Source organism: Sitophilus oryzae, unplaced genomic scaffold, assembly GCF_002938485.1.
Source record: "Sitophilus oryzae breed Bouriz unplaced genomic scaffold, Soryzae_2.0 scaffold_111_pilon_pilon, whole genome shotgun sequence".
Lineage (NCBI taxonomy): Eukaryota > Metazoa > Arthropoda > Insecta > Coleoptera > Curculionidae > Sitophilus > Sitophilus oryzae.
The window spans coordinates 9,533,316-9,558,433 of record NW_022145749.1 but is presented as its reverse complement, the minus strand read 5'-3'; the positions used below and the strand labels follow the sequence as shown (position 1 = coordinate 9,558,433).

At 32.7% G+C, this 25,118-nt stretch overlaps 2 protein-coding genes and 1 long non-coding RNA gene across 8 annotated transcripts in view; 2 read left to right on the top strand and 1 right to left on the bottom strand.

The window, feature by feature from the left end:
• Positions 1 to 12,153, bottom strand: part of LOC115885660 — an 86,565-nt gene extending 74,412 nt beyond the window's left edge. For 2 of the 6 annotated variants that reach the window (XM_030904664.1, XM_030904710.1), the window contains exons 1-3: positions 11,890 to 12,153; positions 9,158 to 9,369; positions 4,612 to 4,707 (exon numbers count right to left, since the gene is read on the bottom strand). In XM_030904664.1, the coding sequence (XP_030760524.1) occupies positions 4,612 to 4,707; positions 9,158 to 9,369; positions 11,890 to 11,984 (403 nt within the window). In that variant the 5' untranslated portion in view covers positions 11,985 to 12,153. Of the gene's footprint in view, positions 1 to 677; positions 945 to 4,611; positions 4,708 to 9,157; positions 9,370 to 11,889 lie in introns of those variants that run through there. The other 4 variants (XM_030904674.1, XM_030904679.1, XM_030904724.1 and 1 more) reach the window with 4 other exon arrangements.
• Positions 12,154 to 15,264: 3,111 nt separating this feature from the next.
• On the top strand, positions 15,265 to 17,324 carry LOC115885629. The gene is made up of 2 exons (XR_004050770.1): positions 15,265 to 15,352; positions 16,966 to 17,324. It is a non-coding gene; the product is annotated as an uncharacterized LOC115885629 (long non-coding RNA).
• An 808-nt stretch (positions 17,325 to 18,132) lies between these two features.
• LOC115885622 (Krueppel-like factor 10) lies at positions 18,133 to 22,794 on the top strand. The gene is made up of 2 exons (XM_030904590.1): positions 18,133 to 18,353; positions 19,769 to 22,794. The coding sequence occupies exons 1-2, from the start codon at positions 18,291 to 18,293 to the stop codon at positions 20,795 to 20,797; spliced, it is 1,092 nt and encodes a 363-aa protein (XP_030760450.1). The 5' UTR covers positions 18,133 to 18,290; the 3' UTR covers positions 20,798 to 22,794.
• Positions 22,795 to 25,118: the final 2,324 nt, after the last annotated feature.

Genomic DNA, 25,118 nt, shown 5'->3' with positions numbered 1-25,118 from the left:
GTTCGAAACTTTGCATCGTGCTGTTGTCCAAGGGAAAAGTATAAAATCTATTGATACACACTGCTCATTCACGCCGGTTCGAGGCCGGATGAGATCGGATATCTCGTGAGTAAGAGTTAATTTAGACACTTCCTAAGTCGGTAGGCCATTGCCCATGATATGGCCGAGGACCGCGGTTCGGATTCCGCGTAAACAAAATAGGTCCCGTCCAGTTTAGCCATTGCAGCAGAAAGGAGACGTTAACTTGAACCTCACACATCTGTGGTCAAAATTCATCCGCAACGTCAAATAGTACAAACTTTTTTATTAAATATTTTAAAAAATACGCGATAATCCACAAATTTTATTATTGAAAACTACTTATTGAAACTGGACTTTTTCGTCGGTATTTTTATTTTTTTGTTTTCGATGCGCAACTTTCGTCAGGGGACCCAGGAAAAGTATTATTAATAATTATGGAATCGTTTACATCGGAAATATTTGCATAAGTATTTCTTAAATTACAGCAAGTTTTGCTTTTTAGATGTTTGCATTTAACTTTAATTACTTGTTTTCACCTTCTATAGAAAAGATCTATGACTCTAGAAACATCCAATTCCCGATCCAATCCAGATATGGCCACTTGCACTTACGGCATTCAGCCAGCACCAAGGCTTATTACTATATATAACACATACCTTCTTTCATCTTTTGGGCACCTAAAGAACGATATATTGTCCGTCATTCGACTTTCACAACCATCCACTGCACAAATATTTCTAGCAGACATTTTCTTCACAATTCGAACAAATCAAATAAAACACTATATTTTAGCTCAACCTATGCGTCGGACTGAAAACAAAACTCAAATAAACTTGGAGCCCGGTGTACTGCGTACACGTCGAGTAACGGATGTAAACTGGCAAGAATTTACAAGGCAGGCGGGGAGCGGCGTGGCGCGTCGAATTTTCACACGGACGCGACGACATGACGACGACCTTAGACAAGGAAAGAGAGGGGACCAATGGAGGGGACAGGTAACACAGCAGCTGAAAGTGAGGCCACTTGTCACCAGTCGAAATTCTCCAATGGCGTAGCATCAGAAATTAGCTTGTACCGAGACGATACAAAATATTTATTAAAACATAAACTAATATATCGTTCATTTTTGAGTAATGCATATACAATTTTGTATTTCATAATCTCACCTTTATAATATTAGAATATCGAAGTCGATAATGCAAAATTTATTTAACAGTCACAGTGGACTGATCATCAAGAGAATTGTTTATTTATTAACGTGTGTATAATGTATAATTAAATAAAAAATAATGTAAATATATGTATATGTTTTAAACGTGTGTATACATATAGTATACCGTATGATCGAAAAAAAAACGGCGTCCTGTTTGTTTGGAAATGACGATCGATGACATTCCCCATATAATTCTACATATAAAATGACATAAAACTATATAAAATGACATCGAAAAAAAACGACGGCAGCGATGGCTATGAAATGAATGTTTTTTTTTGATAGTTTACAATAATTGTAAACTATAAAAAAAAAACATGAAAAATTCTATGAAAATGATAAAGTGCAGGTAAAATAATTATTATTTTACATATTTGATCACAATACTGTATACATTTTTTTACATGTAAAATATATAAAAAAATGTTTAGTGCTGAAATTGTATTAAGAATATATAAACAAGGATACTAACTGCAAAGGACCCGCCAATCGATAAAAGTGAGGCAAAGCGCAAAACATAGGCAACCCGTCGTTGTGACGGGTATCTATCTTATTGACCTAAATGGGATTTAAGGAAAATATTAAGACTTTTGTGAATATTTGCGATTTTCTTTTGATAATTTGAGAAACCCACCTCTTTTATTGATAAAATATAGGAAGATAAGAATTAGATAAGAGTTTTATTTAACAATTTTAACAAAACTTGAGTATTTTACCAATGCAGACGCTGAATTTTAGAGTAATTTCTGGAGTAGTTGATGTGTAAGCTAAAGGTAAATCAATATCCATTAATTCACTTTCAGTGTGAACGCTTGTAGTAGGAATCTGAAAATTATGTTATAATCCATCACCACAGAATAACATTATACCATTTACCAACCTATTTTATTATTTTTCTACGAGGAACATTGGCTTTTGATAACAGGTGTTTTGGAAAAGAAAACACACTTGGTACAGCATCAGGCTTTAATCTTTTAACAGCCAGTCCTGGCTGATCAATGTAGTCAGTTGGAAGAAAATGTTCCCCACAGAGCCGGCTAGTTTTAGATGGTGTCCACTTTTCTCTACGAAGAGCCTGAATCCAAAGCTTTAATATTTCAGGTCGTTTAAAAGGAAAACTGCAAAAAACAGCACTACGTTAAGGTCGTTAAGACGTTATAAATGTTCCAAAAAGCTTATATGACGGTTAAAAATAAACAATATAATACAAAATATTATATTCCTATATTTTTAACTTACGTATGAAACGGAATTTTTCGCCTATCCTGCTCATTATTGCAACCATAAGCAACACACGAGATCACCATTATTGTTTATGGTCTTTATTTGTCGTCTTGTCTGTGTAAAAACACCTTAACAAAACACAATTTTTAAGTTTTTCACACACTTTTAAAATACCACACGCGACGAAACACACAAAAAACAACCAATAACCGTTAAAACGAATCTTGCTTCCACCAGAAATCGATAAAAAGCCGTTTTAAAACTAATAAAAAGGTAAATTATTGTCTCAGGATGGTCCCAGGTGTACACCGACAAAATGTATCACAATGGATAGGAGTGAGATAGGTTACCGTCTTAATAACTCTGTCTTTGTCATTGCCCATGACACACAAAAGCCGGTTTTCGGCAACGCTCGGGTCCGTTCCAGGATTACGTATAGGTACAGGATGGGTGCAGGCATGGTACAGGTACGTATAGTATTCAGTTCATTGCTGGAGAATATGCGTGTTACCCATATACATATCAAATATTAGTTAATATATTATCAATTTAGTTAATATTATGGTGTTACCCTTTAAAAAGGCAGGAGCGTCATCAATTCTTTGCCGGTGAACGCCTCCTCGGCGTTAGACAGTGTCGTGCGTAATAACTGCAAATGTTATTTTATAGGTACATTTCAGTTGATTTTTAAAATTTCGACAGCAGCGCTCGGTACGGCAGAAATCAGAACTTGCCGGCTCTGTATTTCACGCATTCACGGTTAATGCTGATGGTAATGGCGTTGAAATAATATTGAATAATATATGGGTTTATCATATATTTACGTATTTTAGTTTTTACTAGTGTAGATATTAAAACCGATTAAAACTATAAAATTCTCAGGTACGAATTTTGTACATATGATGTAACGGGTATTTCGGGTAGTAAAAATTAAACGAAAAAGAACCCAAACTGGATGACGCGTTATGTTATTTATGACAATTTCAAATGATAATAAAATTGCCGAAAAAATGTCGGCAACACGAAAAGGAGAGTATAATTGTGTGGTTGTTGGGTGCAACACTCAATGTAGAATGAGAATGTTTAGGAGGGGGTTAATCAACGCTACCTTACAGATCTATTGTGTGTTCCCCTTTCTTGAGCTATAACTCATCATACAGTCTCAGGGCTTTGACAAAAGCCAGTATCTGAGACGGCTCCACAGAGACCAGCTCTCCATCTTCGACATCAGCCGTACCAATGTTTATGGTACGAACGGTTGTCGTCTCGGCGCCTGTGTCGGCGTATTCAGTGATAAGATGTTCTGGTTTTTCCCCACACAATCTGTATTCGCCGCTGTTTCTCAGCTTCAATCAACTCAAATGTTTGTTGAGGGGACAATCTTGTTAGAAACCCCGTGACAATCCGAAGATTGTTCTTACTTAAACCAAGGAAAAAATCTTTGATTTTTCTCGGTCGCAACACTCAATACAACTCTCCCGGAACAAGATTGCACTTCTCAGCTTTATCACACACCGATTTCATCGAAAGCAAAAATGGATTCACACAGTTCGACAAAACAAGTGAGTAAACAAAGTGCCCATTACATAGTGAAAAAATTAAATAGGCATATACTATGGATAAAATATAATTTAATAAATAAATTAATCAATAAAAATATTATTAGTATATATTTCAATCAACTAGTGCTTACATTTTTATGGATGTCTTCTAAAATAATAATTAAACTATTAAAATTTCATTACCGTCCAGATACAATTAAAATTATAGTTTTTATTTAATTCTGCATTTTTTATGTCAACTCTTTGGCACGGTACGGTACTGGTAAAATAGCTTTGGTGTTTGGTGACAACTGCTAACCACGGTGGTGACAATTTTGTTCCTGGTGTTTTGATCCTTGTATTCTTTATTTATTGGTGTGTATAAAGCCGGTCCTACGCGATGCTTACAACGTTGGTTCCAACGTTAGGAGTTGGGACCAACGTTGGACGCATCATTTGGCATAGGCTTCGACATTATTGCAATTCACAAGTGTGTCTCCTACTCCTACACGATGAGATATGCGATATGGCAAATGTATAATGTGTCCAACGTTAGAAGATGTTTGCCACATCGGATGGGACTGGCTTAATAGAGAAGAAAACGATACATACCTCTCAGAAGATCCATGGGTGTAGTTTGTGTCAGCCTGGAGCACACATCTTCAGCAATTTCATCATCAAATACCTCTTCATTTGAATACATTTCCACTAAAAGATAAACACTTCTAAAGAAATGTACAGGGTGGTCGAAATTGGTCTGTTTTAACAGAGAAAACCTATTTCCTGACTAGATAGAGCAAAAGCGACATAGATGTCATGGGCTCGATTTCTGAGACACATTTAATGTCGTAAACAACTGAGATACGGGGTCTTTTTGATTTTTTTTGCCATTTGGAAAATTGCCCATAACTTTTGTATTTTGCGGAATAATAAAATTCTGTAAAAACGCTCTTAAGGCACTTTTTTAAGCACAATCCAGTGGCGTAGTCAGTTTTTTTTCTATACATGCTCTTTTTGTGAGAAATAATGAAAAATATAATTTTTTAAATGGAAACCATGGTTGGTTATGAACTTAGAAAAATGCTGGCGTTTAACCCTTTCCAACGATATAAAGTTATGTGTATTTATTTTTAAGAATTAGAGAAATATTAGACTTTTTATCTTTGTATCGAAGCGGGCCTTGATTTTGTGTTGACCTAGTTGCCTAATTATTTTTTATCACAATTTAATATTCTATATTATTATTTACCTGCATAATTAAAAACTTTTGAAAAGATAAATCAACATTCTATATTAGTATTACCAATTACAATTAAAACGCTAGGGTTACCACTGAACTATTAAATGGAGAATTTAGAGAGAATTGGGTAGGAACAGGGGCCCATATCTTGGCGTCCTAGGTTCTGTGATTTTACTCCTTTCGACTTTTTTATAGGGGAAATTAAAAGACCTTATATATAAGGGAAGAACCATTAGGACAAGAGAAGAATTGCAGAAGGCTACTAGGCAAGCTTTTGGAGTTATTTAACCAGTTCGCTTAATAAATCGTTGTAACTCTGTGCGCAAAAGATGTTTATTGTGTATTCAACAAGGAGGTGCTCAATTTGAACATCTTTGATTTTTTTAGAAAACTATATTCGTCACTCAAAAAATACGTTTTTTTAGTTTTGTTCTTTGTTTATTGTATCGATTTCAGTTGCAATTACTAATACTAATAATTACTATTACTACTAATAATAGAATGTTAATTTACCTTTTAAAAAGTCTTTAATTATGCAGATAAATAATAATATAGAATATTAAATTGTGATAAAAAATAATTAAGCAAATAGGTCAACTCAAAATCAAAGCCCGCTTTGATATAAAGATAGAAACCCTCATATTTCCCTTATTCTTAGAAATAGATACCCATAACTTTATATCGTTGGAAAGGGTTAAACGCCAGCATTTTTTAAGTTCATAGCCAACTATGATTTCCATTTAAAAAATTATATTTTTTATTATTTCTGACAAAAAGAAAAAGCATAGAAAAAAACTGAGTACGCCACTGGATTGTACTTAAAAAAGGGCCTTAAGAACGTTTTTACAGAATTTTATTATTCTGCGAAATAAAAAAGTTATGGGCAATTTTCAAAATGGTAAAAAATTCAAAAAGACCCCGTATCTCTGTTGGCAGTGAAAATATCAACAAGCGGTTTATGCCATTAAACGTAACTCAGAAATCGAGCCCATGACATCTATATCGGTTTTGCTCTATCTAATCAGGAAATGTGTTTTCTCTGTTAAAACAGACTAATTTCGACCACCCTGTACATAGTACATACTCTATATAGGTAACATTTTTTTTAAACAATAATTAAACCTGTCAAATAATAAAATCATATTTAAAAATAAAATTAGAATATTTCAATTTTATAAACTTTATTTAGTTGTTTCAGTAGCGTACCTATAACATTATTACTGAATAATTACAATAATTTGTTTATTTTTATTCGAGATCTGATGGTTTTAACGAATTTTAAATATTATTAACATTTATTTACTCAACGCTAAACCAGACTAGCATAGATATTGAGTGTACCCCTGGTGTACCCTATTTTATACAGGGTATATTCCGTGGACATAGAACTACAGTCTACATATTTTGGGAATAGAAATAAATTAATTGTATAGGCATAATGATTTTCTCGACGCGACCCGCTTGCTGTTAACGTCACCTCTACGTCATTGTCGCTTGACGTACGAATTGTTCCTTTGTTTATAAAATATTTTGTTCTTAGCTTTCGATTTGATTTGTCCCAAGTAAGCTTAATTTAGTGTTTAGTATAATACAAATATAAGTGAGAAGCAATCAACTTTTGCTATTTCTTTTGTTGCTGATACCAACTTACATCACTTACAATGTCATAATCAAATGTCAAATAAAATGAACCAGTTTCGGAGAGAAAAAGATAGAGACAAATTTATAACTTCTGCGCATGCGTAACGTTATCGTTTTTCTTATGTTTATCGTACGTAAGATAGTGGGGGTGACCTTAAATGACATTTCGTATGTCATTCTTGTCAATTAGAGGCTACCGGTGATACTTTTTAAGCGTTTCGGAAACTGTCTTTGCGTACCTAGGTGGGTCCAGATGAACGACCAGTTTCAGCAAAAAATGTAACGATTTGTTACATTTTACTAATTAGAAAATAATGTTTTCAGAAATGTTAAAATATCCGAGTTAACTAAAAAGCGAAGATCCTATTCATGAGCTTATTAAGTGTTCTAATATTAAATAATGCATTTAAAATATTAATGGTAATTACAGTAGGGTAATTAATATAGTTTTCACACATTGTAGAGGAAGAAAAAAAATATTATACAGTGTACAGGGCAGATCGCAAAAAGAAACTTTAAATAAGCTTTTTATTTTTTACCATCGAAACTCGAAGGTATAACAGGTATCATACCAACCATAAATAGAGTATGTCATATAAAAATGTTTTGAATTTTTACTAGAATCGACCTTGATCCAGTCTGTATACTATTTCTTTGGTTTTTCTCTACGTGTGCAAAAACTACACTAAAACTAAAACACTAAGTATATATCTCCAAAAAAATCCTTTATAGGTATTTCGCTACTGCATTGCAAGAAAATCTACAAAATAAAATAGTTATTTTTTTGTAAACACTTCTGCGTTAAACCTAAACGGACACTGCTTGTCAGAAGTTATGTTTACAGTTATACAAATTTGCCTAACAAAGAAAAAAATGCTTAACGTCGGAAAGTTGTCGGAAGCAAAAAAAATACAAAGAATAAAGAAAAAAAACTATTTAAAATATTTAAATTCAACTATTCGAGATCACATTACTTTTCTAAATCAGAGACATCTACAAGAAACCGTTGACGTTCTGTTAAAATGACATTATATCAAGTTAAACTTCAAAATTAACAATTACTACCTGATAACAATTACTTAATAAGGTAAAACCAAAAAGCCCAAACTTTCTGTATGATTATTTTTAAATTTTACGTATGTTATAATGTTATGTTTATTTATGTTATGTTCTTTAAAATCAAAGAAGCGATTGCCATACATTACTGACATCTACAGATTTTTTTTCTTTATTCTTTGTATATTTTTTGCTTCCGACGACGGAAAGAGGTAAACTTTCCGAAACGCTAAGCATTTTTTTCTTTGTTAGGCGAATTTGTATAACTGTAAACATAACTTCTGACAAGCAGTGTCCGTTTAGGTTTAACGCAGAAGTGTTTACAAAAAATAACTATTTTATTTTGTAGATTTTCTTGCAGTGCAGTGGCGAAATACCCATAAAGGATTTTTTTTGGAGAGATGAATCCGCCACATAGGTATAGACATTTTTTACTAAGTATATATCTTATAGAAAATTTTGCGTTGAATTTGAGGGACTTCATCTGAAAAATTATTAATTTGGAAGAAATTGTCTCTTTCCTTCCATATTAATAATTTTAACAAGCGCCAGAAAATAATAATATTTTAGTGCAGTCTACTGGTCGCAGCGACCAGCCAACGGCCAGGCTTGGTCGTGGTCGTTAGTGCGCGTTGTATCATTTGATTTAATGTTATTACAGGTAGAGGAGACCTGGTCGTCAGTGCGTTTGAGCCCTTAATTCAGTTCAAGTAAAGCTTGATTTTCATGCATCCGTTATACGTTGATACATTGGTCCGACGGTGCTCTGATTGGTCATAGCGTTTTCGCGCCACTCTTCATCCGTAAATATTTTACTTCAGCCCGTCAACGGACCCCTTCATATGATAACGAACATTTTGACACTTTTTTGACAAATTTAATCTAATCTTAATAAAAATATAAGTAAAATAGCAAAATCGTTATGGAAACGAAAATATAAAATAACACTAACGTATATCCGATAAACGGAGGCATCAAAATACAATAAATTTAAAAACTGCGTTATTTTCTAACCAATCAAAGTCTTTAAATTCTACCAATAAAATTAATATCGTATCAACGTATCTTCGGACAACGGATGCATGAAAATCAAGCTTAAAACGGATCGTTTTTTCGTCTACACATAAGGTTTTGCTCGACACGATTTAACTGAACAAGACAGGGGTTTTAGTCTTTTATTCAATATACCAACCATTCCGGACTAAAAAATATAATGCTTACCTTTACAAAGTGTTTCTGCACCGAGGCTTGTACTCGCCTCCAGAACTTTAAATTCTTGGGGCATCGCATTTTTGCGTAATCTATTCCCTTTTGCGTTGGCAAACAACGTCCTGTCAAAATGAAGGCCGCACACCTTATATGATGATTGATTTAGTCTTGCCGCATCTTGTAATAAGTCTTCTCTACGAATAACTTGTAACCAGACTTTTGCCCTAAAAATCAAACATACAAAGATACATCCGCATCATTAATCGAAAAATAGATACAATATTTTTAGTCATGAGCTAACACAAGACCAAGAGCCTCATGATCTTGGTCTTAGCCTTGCTTGTTTTTTAGTTATTGATCTTGGCTGCAAGACTCTTGCAAGTCTTGCACTTTTTGAGAGATTTTAACTAGAAGCACTTTCTACATAGAAAATATTTCAAACAAGTTTTTAAACTAATTTAGGGCTAATGAAACTTTAAAGGAGAGTATCTGTTTGATGAAATTTTTTGTTTTTCAATATTAAGTACCTACACAAACTAAATTTGGTTATAAAGTTACGTGTTAGTCTGCGGTACCTATTAATACTCCACCGACAAAAGCTGTGATAATTTGAAATCAAGGGGTGTCTCACTATTGGAATGTAGATTTTCTTGGCAGTCATAGGCAGTCTTCTTCGCAGTCATTGGCAGTCGCTTAGCAATAAAATTATATTTTGGCAGTACATGTACATTTTTTACTTTTTACCCAAGAAAAGATACCCCTCGTTTCAAATAATAATACTGAAAAAAAATCTAGTTCACTTGTTGAAGTTTCTTCATGTAAAATATACCGGGTTAGACAAATATGTAGCGATGTAGATTGATGGGGGGAAGTAAAGTCCTCCTACACTGGGTGCCTGCTCACCAAGGGATAGAAGGCAATGAAAAAGCAAATAATCTAGCTAGGAAAGGAGCGAACACTCCACTAACTGGACCAGAACCGTTCTGCTTTCCAAGTGGTAACCAACTCAAGGCGGAACTCAAGAACTTGGAAGATTCCATCCGCAACCTGGAATGGAAATCTTGCAATGGTCTAGGACACTCGAAGAAGTTTCTGAGGGCTTATGATCAAGAAAAATCACAGATCTTCCTGGGTCTGAGTAAGAACAATCTTCGGATTGTCACGGGGTTTTTAACAGGACACTGTCTCCTCAATGAACACCTCAGTAGATTGAAACTAAGAAGAAACGGCGAATGCAGATTCTGTGGGGAAGATGGTGAAACACCAGTACACCTCATCACTGAGTGCGCCGAGACGACAACCATTCGTGCCATGAATTTTGGTACGACTGATATTGGAGATGGAGAACTACCCTCTATAAAACCGTCCCAGATACTGGCTTTTGTCAAAGCCCTGGGACTGTATGATGAGTTATGATTCAAGAAAGGGGGACACAATGGATCTGTAAGGTCGAAGTGATTAACCCCCCTCCCACTCATTCTAAATTCTAAAAAATTCTAAATGGGGGGAAGTTCAACACCGCGACCTTTGAGTTCTATTATGTCCCTCTTTCTTGAGTTATAACTCATTATACAGTCTCAGGACTTTAACAAAAGTCGGTATATGAGACATGAGACTATGAGACGGTTTTATAGAGGTTAATTCTCCATATCTTATTGGGAACCAGAACGCTTCTGGTCCAGTTAGTAGAGTGTTCGCTCCTTTTCTAGCTAGATCGTTTGCTTTTTCATTACCTCCTATCCATTGGTGATCTGACAGTCTGGCACCCAGAGTAGAAGGACTTTATTTTCTTTATCTAATTTGTTCAGCTTCTCTAGGTATTCTTTAACCAACTTTGACCAAATTGATGTTACTGAGTTAATCGCTCTTAAGGCTGCTCGACAATCGGATAAGATGGCTGTTACTCTATACTTACGAATGTTCCTTTTGAGCGTATTCCAAGCTCTTGATCTGGTAATTCTCCCAGTATTGTTTCCGTTATTGCAATGACCATTCTAATCATTGTCGCATTGGTATATCCACCAATGAAAATGTGCAGTATTGTTCGGTCTAGAATGACTGGCTTTGCCTTGATGGATGGTGCTTTAGTGTGGTAAACCAAGCAACTGCTTCATAGGTAATCATGAGTCTTACATGGTATAAATCCAGCGCAAAATGTTAGCATCCGTTTCCCACCAGTGTTCTGCATATTATGAGAGCCTTTGTGGCTTTGCTTGTAATGTTATTCAAAAAGGTTAGCCAAAAATCTGGGCCTGAGTCTAAATATTTAATTTTTTTTACTCGATAATGGTTTAATTTAGTTATAGATGTTTTGAAAATTAAATTAGAATATTGTGTAGGATTTAAAATTTAAATAAAATAGATAGCATTTAAAGAACAAAAGTTAGCATTGTTTTGGAAAACGATAAGTCCGACAACATCCCAGATGCTATTTTATCCGCGATTATTATACTATACCCCATGTCCAAAATTTCAAAAACATAACATTACAGGTGTTTGAAATATTTAGTGGGATCCAGACTTTTGGCTAACCCGGTATAAAAAAACGGGAAAAAGGCGCAAGACCACAAAAAACGCAAAAGTCTTGCACGCTGGGTCTTGGTCTTGTTTTTGCAGATTTAATGCTAGTCTTGGTTGTGATGATTTTGTCACTAATTGGTATTTATAATTTATTAGCTAACCTGACACTTTTTTTCTATGCGGTAGTATATAAATTTTCTAAAGTAATATTATACAATACATACCTTTCCACCTCAGTAGGAAATCTAAAAAAACTGGCAGTACTGTTATTGGAATTATTGGTGCACTTTAATGCAGCACAACGACTTAAAACCCGCATTTTGTTGCAAATTTCAAAACTATAACGACTCTAATTAATTGAAACACTCTATATGTTAAAATTCGCCAACTAATACGCCCTTGTAAAACATAAACGCTTCCCGAAAAACGAAAAACGTTAACGCCTAGCACCGCCTAACAACTGATAGTCCGTCTACCCAGGCGAGTATAGGAATATGCGCAGCAGGCAATGACCGATCAATCTCTCGATAAAAACAGGATCTCCAGCTGCTCTCGCCTCTCGCAGCAGGTGCGGCAGGAAGATGGCGGTATTGAATAAGATACAGGCAGGGTTGTTTCTAAAAAATTTCGAGTGGGTAAAATTTTGTACAATTTGTTAAAATTGGTTCTGGGTGTACCTATATGAAATTTGGCACAGAGATTCCTCAAGTGACGACGTAATTAAGCGCTAAGACATCTAATTAACGGAAATTTGCCCCCCAAGGGGCGCCCCATTAGTGGTGAAAATTTGTATGCACATTTGTTACATTAATTGGTCCTGGGACTCCTGGGAGTATGAAATATTGCACATAGACCCATTAAGTGAGGTAAATGAATATTGTAATACATTGAGACCACTAGAAATGTATCGTCATTTTTCTTCGAAATAATGAACTGTGTATTGTGTACTGTACACTACACTAAGATTTGTTCTATGAAATAAAAATAAGGATACATGTTCTAAACACACTAGGTATATAAAATTAATTTACGCGCATTGAATCATGTTCCAATAAATTGAGTGAAAGTTTATCAGACAATCATTGCAATAATAATAACTTAATATACCAGACAATCGAAAAAAATACCAAATAAATTATTTTAAAATAGTATACCGGATGCGTCTCAAAAGTGGCTCACCCCTATAACTTTTTTATTTTTTCAGATAAACAAACGAGATTTGGTATGTTAGTATACGACATAAATTAGGATTGATTGACATTCAATTGTTTTCGATCATTTCTGTTTCACCGGAAATTACTACAACTTTTATGTTTTAAATGGCACCCTCAGTATTTTTTTTACTTTATTCTATAGAAAATATCACTCTGAATAGAATGACATATCATATGTCAACTTTTGACATTTTTGCATATGGTTTATTTGAAATTATAACTTGCGATTCGTAACGAAAATTTGACTCGAAATACCAAGTGTGTGGTATGAAATTATTCGTAAAAAATACTTTTTCCAAATATGCTAATGAGCCACCCTCGTTCCATTGGAAAACATTGAGATATTATTAAAAATATGATTTAAACATTTTCTAAGTATGGCCAGGATAAGACACTAAAAACATTAGACGATCAAATCTATTTTTCCAAGGCTCTTTGATTAAGAATTAGTCTTTTTAACATAACCATGGCACATCGAGATTGAATTTTAAAATAAGCTTTGTTATTAAGCGAAAATGTCAAAAGTTGACATATATGATATGTCATTCTATTCAGAATGTCATTTTCTATCGAATAAAGTATAAAGAAATACCGGGGGTGCCATTTAAAAATTAAAAGTTCTAGTTACTTCTGGTGAAACTGGAAGTGGCCAAAAACAATTGAATACTATCCAAAAAAAATCCTTATGGGTTTTTCGCCACTGCACTGCAAGAAAAATCTACAAAATAAAATAGTTATTTTTTGTAAACACTTCTGGCGTTAAACCTAAACGGACGCTGCTTGTCAGAAGTTGTGTTTACAGTAATAAAAATTTGCCTAACAAAGAAAAAAATGCTTAACGTTTCGGAAAGTTTTCTCTTTCCGTCGTCGGAAGCAAAAAAATATAAAGAATCAAGAAAAAAACTAATTAAAATATTTAAATTGAATTATTCGTGAACACTTTACTTTTTAAAACGGATACGTCTACAAGAAATCGTTGACGTTCTGTTAAAAATAAAAAAAATAAATAAATAGGCGAAAAACCCATAAGGATTTTTTTGTAGGTATAGACATTTTTTACAATTGAATACGTCAATCATTCCTAATTTATATCATATACTAACACACCAAATCTCGTTTTTTATCTGAAAAAATAAAAAAGTTATAGGGGTGAGCCACTTTTGAAACGCACCCGGTATACAGAAGCGTAAATTAAAAATTATTTTATTTGTAAATATGTATGTTATTACGCAAATAAAATTGTAAATACGTACCTATATATATATATATATTTAATGAAACCAATTAAGTATTTGTTTAAAAAATATAAATAAATAAAATTATTTTTATACTAATTTGTGCCCAGAAAACAATTAACCAGATAAAGTGTACTATAATTAAACAAATTTAATTAAAACTATCTATAAGTTAAATGTTAAATCAAAGGAAAATTTTATAGTTTTCATTGAGGATCATACCACTTAATACTACAATAATAAAACAGTGCAAATTTTACTAATGTTTATGCATGGTTTATGCCCATTCTGTATACCTAAATGATTCAAATATTTATACATCATTTCTATAGAATTCTAGAATATTGTTAACCAAAATCTATGTTAAATATTGATTAATTAAAAAAACACTATTTTGTTTTTTTAATTTTTATTAGTCAGTTCTTGATGTTCAATATTTAATGAAATAAAAAAAATGTTGGGGAACCATGGGAAACTTCCAATGACCTCTCCCACGCTTGTTTCTTTACAACGTTGCCAGTATTAATAAAAAATATTAATTTTCCCTAAAAGTTTAATGAAAATAGGGACCTAAAATTTTTCTGTCTAATTTCATCTAATTACGTAGTATTTCGTTGTCCTACTGTAAAGTGACCAAACCATAGACTTAGAATAAAATATAGACTACACTATTTACATTTAAGCGCGGTCCAATATTAATTTTTGTAAACATGTTTACTCCTGGGTGCAGCTGACCTCGGCCGTCTGAGTCTTTCGCCTCCAGCCTATGTTGTCACGTCTAAAATATTATTAATATTTTTTTTGTTGTTATACACATATATTGAGATATTAAAACTGTATTTTAATAAAGTAGTGTTTAATAGTAGAAAGATGTATTAAATAGTCCCTATACTACTAAATTATAAGTCGAGAGACTATTTAAAAATGACAAATTCTTTACAATTTGGCAACACCCATCAATCGCCGGGTCGCCTGTTCATTCTTTATTCTCTCGTAGTAGAGCCATAGTAGAGTAAAGCACGTGTCGTAAAACCTTGTTGTCACAGTTTCTCCATGGCTATTTTATTGTTTTTATTGGATGTTTTGATTTTGTATTTTTTGGATTCGATTTTCTTAGTGTGTAGTGTCGGTTTAGTGTTTATTTTGATTACTTTTATTTAAAAACTATAAAACATGGTTCGTCAGTGCCAAATTTGTAAGAAATTGGACTATTTAAGTCCTGGAACAACATTCCACAGGTAAGTCAAATTTACTATTTTGGCGTCAGTGGCGTTGTAGAAAGGCGCTTATTTAGATAATAATTTAGTAAATTATAAACCCTGGAAAATCTGTATTTTTTATATTTATCATTTACGTAAAGGTTCTTACTAACCTCGTTATTAATATAACGAGTAGATACATTATTAAGTACATAAGAAGTAGACACATTATTTTCTTGGGCATTGGTTAATTTAATGCTTTTTTTTATGAAAAATGTGTTTCTTTTTATTCTAAAACCATCCTTAGAATCTAAAATAACATACAGGAATTCCAGAATGATATTCCATTATGAAACAACAATTTTTAAGGCTTATTATAAACTATAAACAATCGAGAAAGTCGAAAAAATTACAAGCTACCAAACATTTTAAAATACCAAACATTCCTTATTTTTTTTCAAGACTAAAATATTTTACAAACATTACTTTTTCCCTATAGTTTCACATCAGGTATAGAAATAACTACGTTTTTATGATAGGGTCACCATTATGATAACAAAAATGACGAACAATGGTCCAGAAATGTAAACAAGTACATATTTTTTGTAAATATTTTTCTTACCGCTTGCATTTTTGTCCATTATTATTTCACAAATTATACAGGGTTATGTAAACCAGGTAGATATTTCGTTTTTTTTATATTAAACAAAGATAAAATAAATATGCCATTTTAAAATTTATCCAGTACTTACCTAGAGTTTTTTCTTTTTTTTTCTCGACTGTTAATCTATTATTAATTTGTAATACCGTATGATCGAAAAAAACGGCGTCCAGTTGGCTTGGAAAAAACCATCGATACATACTCCATATAATTTTACATATAAAATGACAGCGATCTTCATTTCATAGCCATCGCTGACGCCGTTTTTTTTCGATTATAAGGTATAATTTTCATTTTTTCTTTTATAATGTAATATCACTTAAGTAATATCACATATAATCTGAAGATAGTTTTAGAATTAACCAAAACGTAAATCTTTAATAAAACAATCTGTTATTATTTGCCATATATGTATGTATCCAAGAAAATAATTTACATATTATTATTATATGTTTTACTGTTTTTTATCTTTATTTGAAACTCAGAAATGTTGCATTGGCTTTCTAAAAAAATGAACTTGTAAGTTTTTAAAATGCTTCGTTTCGGAGATACAGGGTGTAGAAGTTTCATTTTTATTTCGATTTTTTTCCAAATAATTTCTGAAGTGACGTCAATATTTGGACGAAAATTGGCGTTTGGGAGTTTTTTGACATGAAAAATTAGATTTAGATGTCAATTTGACTTTTACTAATAGGGGGCGCCACCTACATATTTTTTAAGTTATTTGAAGAGTAATACTTTTTGTCTGTATCTATATAAAACTACTGAGAAAAATTTACATTTCCAACGTTTTTTACTTAATAAGGTCTCTTGTTGACACTCGCCACAAGTATAGTTCTCAAGATATTTGGAAACGAATTAATCAATACATTCTTCATAAATTATTTGGAAAAAAGCGAAATAAAAATGAAATTTCTACACTCTGTATCTCTGAAACGAAGCATTTTAGGACATAAATTTATACTATTTTTTTTACTGATTTTATTTGCAGATTATGCTGCCAAAGTTTCCTGAATACAATTCCGACCACTCTGTATATCAAGATATCCCCCATTACGTACTAGTTTTTCTTAATAATTTTCTATACATTTTCCAACGCCAAGATGTACCAAGCGCATACAAATACATCAAGCTTCAAACAAGCTTGCACGTTGACAGTAATACCTACAGTAATATTGTATTATATTAATGTAATATTTTTGAACCAATGTTCAATATTACTGTAGTAATACTGTTTATACTCATGCCTTTTATATTTGTTTGAATTTGGTGCATATTTCCATTGAATAAAGTATAGTCACCATTACCATTATTATACTTACTCTATAATAAAGACAGTAACGAGTTAAATAAATGTAGTTTTCATTTTATTCACTTCCTAAAAGCTTGCTTTAATGGAACAGATTCCTGTTTTTTCTAATTTACATAATAAGACATCACTTTTACCGGAAAAAAAAATTAAACAATTATAAAGTTTTTTCTCTTTCTGTTCTATTATATCTATAGAATAGATCCTGTTTTGATTAATATTAGAGTTGTAAATGTTTGACTAAAATTAATATTTTATTAAATTAATAATTTATCATCAATTTCAAAAATTAAATAATTTCGATTATTAAAATTTCTTCTATAACACGTACTTTATTATTTTTATCGTTTTTAGACTCTAAGACGTATTTTTTTTCTAAGTCCTAAACTTTGCTTTATATTAAACTATTTTCTTTATCCTAAATCTTAATAATATAAAAAAGTTTAAATACGATATATTTTTAATTGAATTAAAGCTTCATATTATAGCGTCTTAAAATTTAGAGAAAAAAATTATTCTCTAGCAGCATTCCTGCTCGTTTGCTATACAGAATTTAAGTAAATTCGATTTGTCGTGGCAACAAAGCAGGGAATCGCCGCCAGCTAAGTCCGAAACACACCTATCCGCGGGCTTGCCCGCCTCGCTATGACGTCACGCGGGCACCACGCTACCGTGACGTCAGCATCACGGCTCGTAGCTGCCGTAATCAGCCGGTGTCCACGTGAACATCACGCATAAGAACACGGCCGTCTCGCGTGATCGCTGCGCTGCCATTGGCCCGAACCGACGAGCCCCCGACTCCGATTGGCCGGATCCGGGCCGCGAAGCGCTACACACCCCGTTCGAACATGCCTGGCCGCCGAACAATAATACGGAGCTTCAAAATAAAGAATTCATTCGTGATCTGGCTAGCTCTTTAGTCGGGAATAGTAGAAAATAGGAAGTGAATGTGAATTTATTGAGAGAAAACTTTAATTTTTTGTGCGATTTAAGTGTAGAGAAGAAAAATGGAAGTGAAAGAAGCTCTTCATTTGGTACTTTCACCACCTTCAACGCCACCCTTAAAAATTGTAAGCGTTTTATTTTGTGTCTGAATTAATAACTTATTTATTATACATAACTCCCAAGGCATTTAGGTAACATAACTTCCTATTTTAACCTTTTCATTAAATCGGGGATGTTAGTTTATATTAATTAATTTCACCAAAATATAAATGATCTCAACCATCAAAAGCCTAACAATACATGACAAATTCAAATTAATATTCAAGAAAAAAAGCTGTAAAGCCCACGTAGTCTATGCTATGGCCGAAGAACAGCATTTTTCTTCAATCACGCGTAAACCAAGTGACCGTAAATTGTCTAGGAGATTCCGCGCGCGTATTCATTTAAAAATAAATAAAATGTTCTTTCCCGGAGTTCCGTGCGCTGCTGTATTTATAGTTGCCTAACGTAGAAGAGGCCGCTAAGTTTGTTTTCCTTTTAAATTAAACGGATGATGCTTTAAATTGTTCTAATTTTGTAATCTCTCTCTTTCTCGAAACCGACTCGTTATTTTTAGATTAACCAATTAATTTTTAATATCGTTTGTATTTATACATGCTTTTAATAAAACATTAAAAGCGAATTTTATAGTTTTATTACCATTTGCTGGGATTTAATTAGCTCCATTATTTGTTTTGAACAACAATGAGTAAAATAAACTCTCTTTGTTTGAGAGTATAAATTACATTTAGATGACCTGTTTTTATGCTAAAAATAAATATTATAGCTTGTTTACGTCGCCGTTAATATTTACTGGAATTAATTTTTCATTTAACATGAACCCACGAAAGGGTTTAATTGTTTTTATTTACCTTCAGCAAATAATCAGTTTTTAGATCATATTTTGTACGATTGGTTGTTTATAACTTTATTTTTACCTTGACACACTTATTTTTTTATCTATAGACACAGGAAGATTGTAATGAAAAATAAGAAAAATAATTAAGTTTAGTTTGTTCAGAAAATGGATTTTTTGCTTTCTGACTTTGTTTTCAGTAAAAAATATGGTTTATATTAAATGAAAAAAACTGTTTTTTTTTCATGCAATATATGCGTGGCCCCACGTGAGGCGTACAACATAGCATAGCGTCCAGTTAGCTTGGAAAAGACAATGAATTACATTCCCCATATAATTTTACATATAAAATAACAGCGATGTTCATTTCATAGCAATCGCTGACGCCGATTATTTTGTTCATACGGTATTTATTAAAGACTTCTTAATGCCAATTTAATAATTTTAGAGCATATTTTAATTCCGATTTAATAATCCTATAACATACAATAAATAGTATATAATACCGAATGATCGAAAAAAAACCTGGCGTCCAGTTAACTTGGAAATGAACATCGATGACATGACAGACCGTAGTAGAACAAATTCATAATACAAGTTTCAGCTAACTTATTAAGTATTAAAAGAAATATATTTTTGTTACAGGTTTCATCCGATGATGAGTCCATCCAGACGTCAACCATCGACCATTTACGTCAGTTTCTGGGCCAAAAGCGACCCGCCTCCACTGCGTTTCCCCCAACGCCTCAACCTTCCGATTCGGAAAGCGAAGAACACGACTTTCCCCTCAAAAAACGCCATATCAGGAACGACCATGAATTCGCCAGGTTCGTGCAAGCCACCGTCACACCTCCTCCACAAATAAGCACCCCACCACCCGAAACAACACCTGTACCACAGATACTCATCACCAACGAAGTAGGCGAACCACGTGGCGTAGTGACCCCACCTCCAGAACCAGTTGCTCAAATCAACAAGCGAGCAACGCCTCAAAGGACTGTATCCGTTATCACTAGAGCAAATCAGGATGGTTCTTGCACTTCCTTACCACTTCCCAAGTGGCCTGGTGAGGAAGTTAACGTCTTGAAGAGTATCAAGTTCAAGATGGGTATCAGAAAAGAACAAGTCAAGGCCAGCGAAAAGGTTACCAGCAGAGAAGAGAAGACAATTCAGAAGATCCCAGCTGTACCAGTCCTCCCGACCTTGGCACCGAAAGTACTTACCACCAATCAACCACAAACCTTTTTCTTATCACGTGACGGTACCATGGTTCCTACCCAGTTAGTTCTACTCGCACCGCCCCCTCCACAACCCCAAAGAAGACGCATCTACGAGTGCACTTATGAAGGTTGTGGCAAAAATTACTTTAAATCGTCGCATTTGAAGGCGCACAATAGAACGCACACAGGGGAAAAGCCGTTTGTTTGCCAATGGGAGGATTGCGGTCGGCGATTTTCGCGGTCCGACGAATTGTCGCGACACAAGCGCACTCACACGGGCGAGAAGAAGTTCAAATGTGACGTGTGTCAAAGGAGGTTTATGAGGTCCGATCATTTGGCGAAGCACGTTAAAAGGCACGCCAAGGACAGGATAGGGGCAGGGGCTAAAATAGGGATCGTTCCGATTTTGAGGAAGATCCAACCAGCTCCCTCTACGGGAATTGTCACGTTTTAAAACCAAGAATGCTTGATAGTGTATAAAAAGATAAATACTTGAACTTCTCCGAGTACAAAGTAAGGAATATGTCAGTGGTTTATAAAAAGAATTTGAGAAGGGTAAAGGTCTAAATTTTTGTGCAGGTATAGGTTACTTCATAATCATTTATCATTAGTATACAGGGTGTTAAGGATATGCTAAAATTTAAAGGGTTGATTCTTGGATTTATTTTCAGAAAAAAACTGCATAATGTAGGCCCATTTCTGAAAAAAAAACTTGCAAGATTTGATATGTCTTATAATGCATAAAAACTAATTATTTGAAGTACAAAAAAAATGTTTGTTGTATCTTAAATTTCATCCAGAAACTATTTCCAAACAATCACCGCATCAGATTTTTAGCGATTTGACCCTGAAGTAAAATTAATTTAATTTTTTAAAGCAAAAACGACGCATAGTTTTTGTCAGGGAATGAAAATTTGATTAGTTTTTTTGAAATGAATGGAGATTTTGAAATTAATGTTTATTTTAATGTAAGACACTGGATGCCACTGATTAAAATAAATAAAATTGTACATCAAAAATAAGATATATTATACAAGACGAGTCTTAAATAAGTGCAAATATTTTCAGGGCTGGTAGATCCCGATAAAAAAAACAAGGGTTCTCTTTACCGTTTCTCAAGTAAGTCCAAAATAACCGAGTTATTTTACTTTGAAAATAAAAAAAATGTTTTTTGGCTTAAATTTGGAGAACCACTTGATCTTTTCTGGGTTTTTTTTCTTATAAATTTAATTTATTTGCCATATTATCAAGAAATTATATTTTTTTGACAAAAAATTAAAATAAAAAAATTCTAGTGATTTTTTCAAAAAATTATTTTGAAAATGCCCCGTTTTTTAAAAAAAATTCAATATTTTTCGATTTTTTGCGAAAAAAACTGTTTCTGCGGTCGAAATATACTATCCCTAAAAATATTTGCGCTTATTTAACACTCGCCCTGTATAATAAAAACACAGTAATTAGAAAAAAAGTGTTTTAGAAAATTTTACTTCTAAACATTTTTATACTGCAAATTTTACTTCTACAAAGTGGTAAAAATGAATTCAAAAATCATCTCCTTACATATATAGACACGTCATTAAGGAACACCCTGTATTTGTTAAGTAAACCGTAGTCAACTTTGCAATCAATTTATATTCTACATATTTACACGCTTTAAAGAACCTGTTTAGATTTAAAAAATAAAAACCCTTCTATAGTCTGTCTTAACGAGTCAAGGAAGATTTCGACAGACAATATCCAAAGAATGACAGATATTACAATTTACCGGTGAATTAAAATGACAGACACAACTGTCATGAATCCTCTCGTTGGGCAGACTATACTAGACCTCTGCCATTGACAATTTCAAATTGTTTAAAGAAAAAAAACGAATCACTCGTATTATTACAATTAGGCTAAGAAATAATACAAATAGTTAAGGCACCGTTACTGACCTAGCTTTAATTTTGATTATACTACCGTGAAAAATAAGATGCTCAAAAAATGTTAAAAACGCGCCTACCTAATGGGTACCTAATTAAAAAATAATTTTATTATGTTTTAAAGTGATATATATATATATCAGCATTATTATTTTGTCACTGTAGTATAATATGTTTCATTTCTTTTTGACTGATTTTTTATTTTCTTAATGTTAAAAATTCTTCGTTTTCTTTGTGGGGCACATTCCAATTTGTATATAGTGTTGTTTAAAGTTTACTTTTTTGTATTTACTTTGTAGAGAAAATGATCTACCGAAAGTATGCGTATAGGTTGTTTTTGTATTTGAATGAATATCGAAATTTGTTAAGATGTGGATCGAATTTTTTTGGAATGTAACTAGTATAAAAGATATTATCTATCTGTGATGTTAATGTGGTTATTTATTTTTGAATTTTGTAATATATTTGTATATAAAAAATGCAATCGAAAAAAGATATTTAATAAACAAGAGGTATATCGTTTTGAATATAATATGTTTGTTTTATTTTTGTGGTCCCGTTAGTCATAAGTTCAAAGTTGTGCTGTGCATTATGTGAAAATTTATGCAAATGAAAAATCCAATACCGGAGCAAGGTCCAATACGTATTTTTAGTTGTTTATGTATCTAGTCATTTTAATGGAAACTTGTTCAGAATTGCAATGATTCTTGAATACTATCACATAATAACTAATTGAAATATTAAATTATTTTATAAATCTGAGTAAATTCTAATACTCGTATCTATATTGAATGCTAAAGTAGCAGATAATATTTTTGAAACATGGCTGAAATTTTTTCTTGAAATAACTTAACATTAAAAGTGTTGTGTTTTTTAAAAATAAATTTATTAAACTTTGGTAAATCAGTGGTCATAATAATAATAATAATAATAATAAATCTTTATTGCCCAACAGTTACAATATGTATATAGCTATAAATTAGTAGTAAATTAACCTCTAAATAAACAATAAATGAAAAAAAAATACATTCAATTTAAATTAAATCTTAAAAATTAAATCTTAAAAATTAACAGGAGTAAAAAAAGCACTGAAAGGTGAATGATACAATCCATCAGATACCAAGTACAGATGAACAAAAAAAAAGAAAAAAGCCCAAGCATAAACAAAATATAAGAACAAAACACTATATAAAGAAACAAAAACTCAAATCACATCGTCATCAAACTTTATAGGTATATCTGTGGGTATATTTAATTTTTAGTCACTTTTAGTCTTGTGATTAAACTTGACCTGCTGCCATACCGACACAGCAAGTAGCACACAATAACTTAACATATATACCGGGTGCGTCTCAAAAGTGGCTCACCCCTATAACTTTTTTATTTTTTCAGTTAAAAAAACGAGATTTGGTATGTTAGTATATGACATAAATTAGGATTGATTGACGTATTCAATTGTTTTCGGTCACTTTCTGTTTCACCGGAAATGACTACAAATTTTGATTTTTAAATGGCACCCTCGGTATTTTTTTACTTTATTTGATAGAAAATAACACTCTGAATACACTGCAATTTGCGGTTCGTTACGAAAATTTAACTCGAAGTGTGTGTTGTCGAACCCAGTGTGTGGTATCAAATTATTCGTAAAAAATGCTTTTTCCAAATATGCTAATGAGCCACCCTCGTTCCATTTGAAAAAATTGAGATATGATTAAAAATACGATTTGAGTATTTTCTAACTGGCCAGGGTAAGACACTAAAAGCATTAGACGATCAAATCTATTTTTCCAAGGCTCCTTGATTAAGGATTAGTGTTTTTTACATATAGCCATGGCACTCTAGATTGAATTTTAAAATACAATTTTTTATTAAGCGAGAATGTCAAAAGTTGATATATGATGTGTCATTCTATTCAAAATGTCATTTTCTATCGAATAAGATTACAGTTGAGGGTTGGAACCTTTGGTGTTACACAGCAAAATAAAAACACTAAATCACCACAATACACCAAAACACTTTTACTTTTACACTGGACGCGCGTTTCGCTAACCATGTTAGCAGATGATTATAAACTGCCAGTTTATAATCATCTGCTGATGATGCTAACATGGTTAGCGAAACGCGCGTCCAGTGTAAAAGTAAAAGTGTTTTGGTGTATTGTGGTGATTTAGTGTTTTTATTTTGATCGAATAAGGCAAAAAAATACCGAGGGTGCCATTTAAAAATCAAAAGTTGTAGTCATTTTCGGTAAAACAGGAAGTGACCAAAAACAATTGAATACGTCAATCAATCCTAATTTACCAAATAACTAACATACCAAATCTCGTTTTTTTATCTGAAAAAATAAAAAAGTTATATAGAGGTGAGCCACTTTTGTGACGCACCCGGTATACACACTTTTACATATTTTCTTTTAATGAAATAATTTTAGGAAACAAAAATAAATTAATTATAAATATATAAATAGTTATTATTTACATCAACAAAACTCATCTCCTTAACACCACTTAAGGGACATAAAGGGCCATTACTACCGCTTTCCCGGTCAACATATTCTAAAATTATCTAACTAACTTTATCTTATACCCACTTCGCACTAAAAGAGGTTCTAAAAAGGACAATGTTCGACTGCAAGATCTGGTAGTAAAAAAATTTAAGCTTAAAGTATCACAACACAATTCATTTAAACCAAAAACTCGTAATACAAAACAAAAATGTCAAAATCAATGACGATGTCAGGAAATAAATAAATAAATGTGGCAACTTGAGATTTTTTACAGCAGAGCTGCCACTTGAATCCCCATACAGCGGGAAATTTAAATTCCAGTTAGTCAGCCCGGCGCCGAATATGTC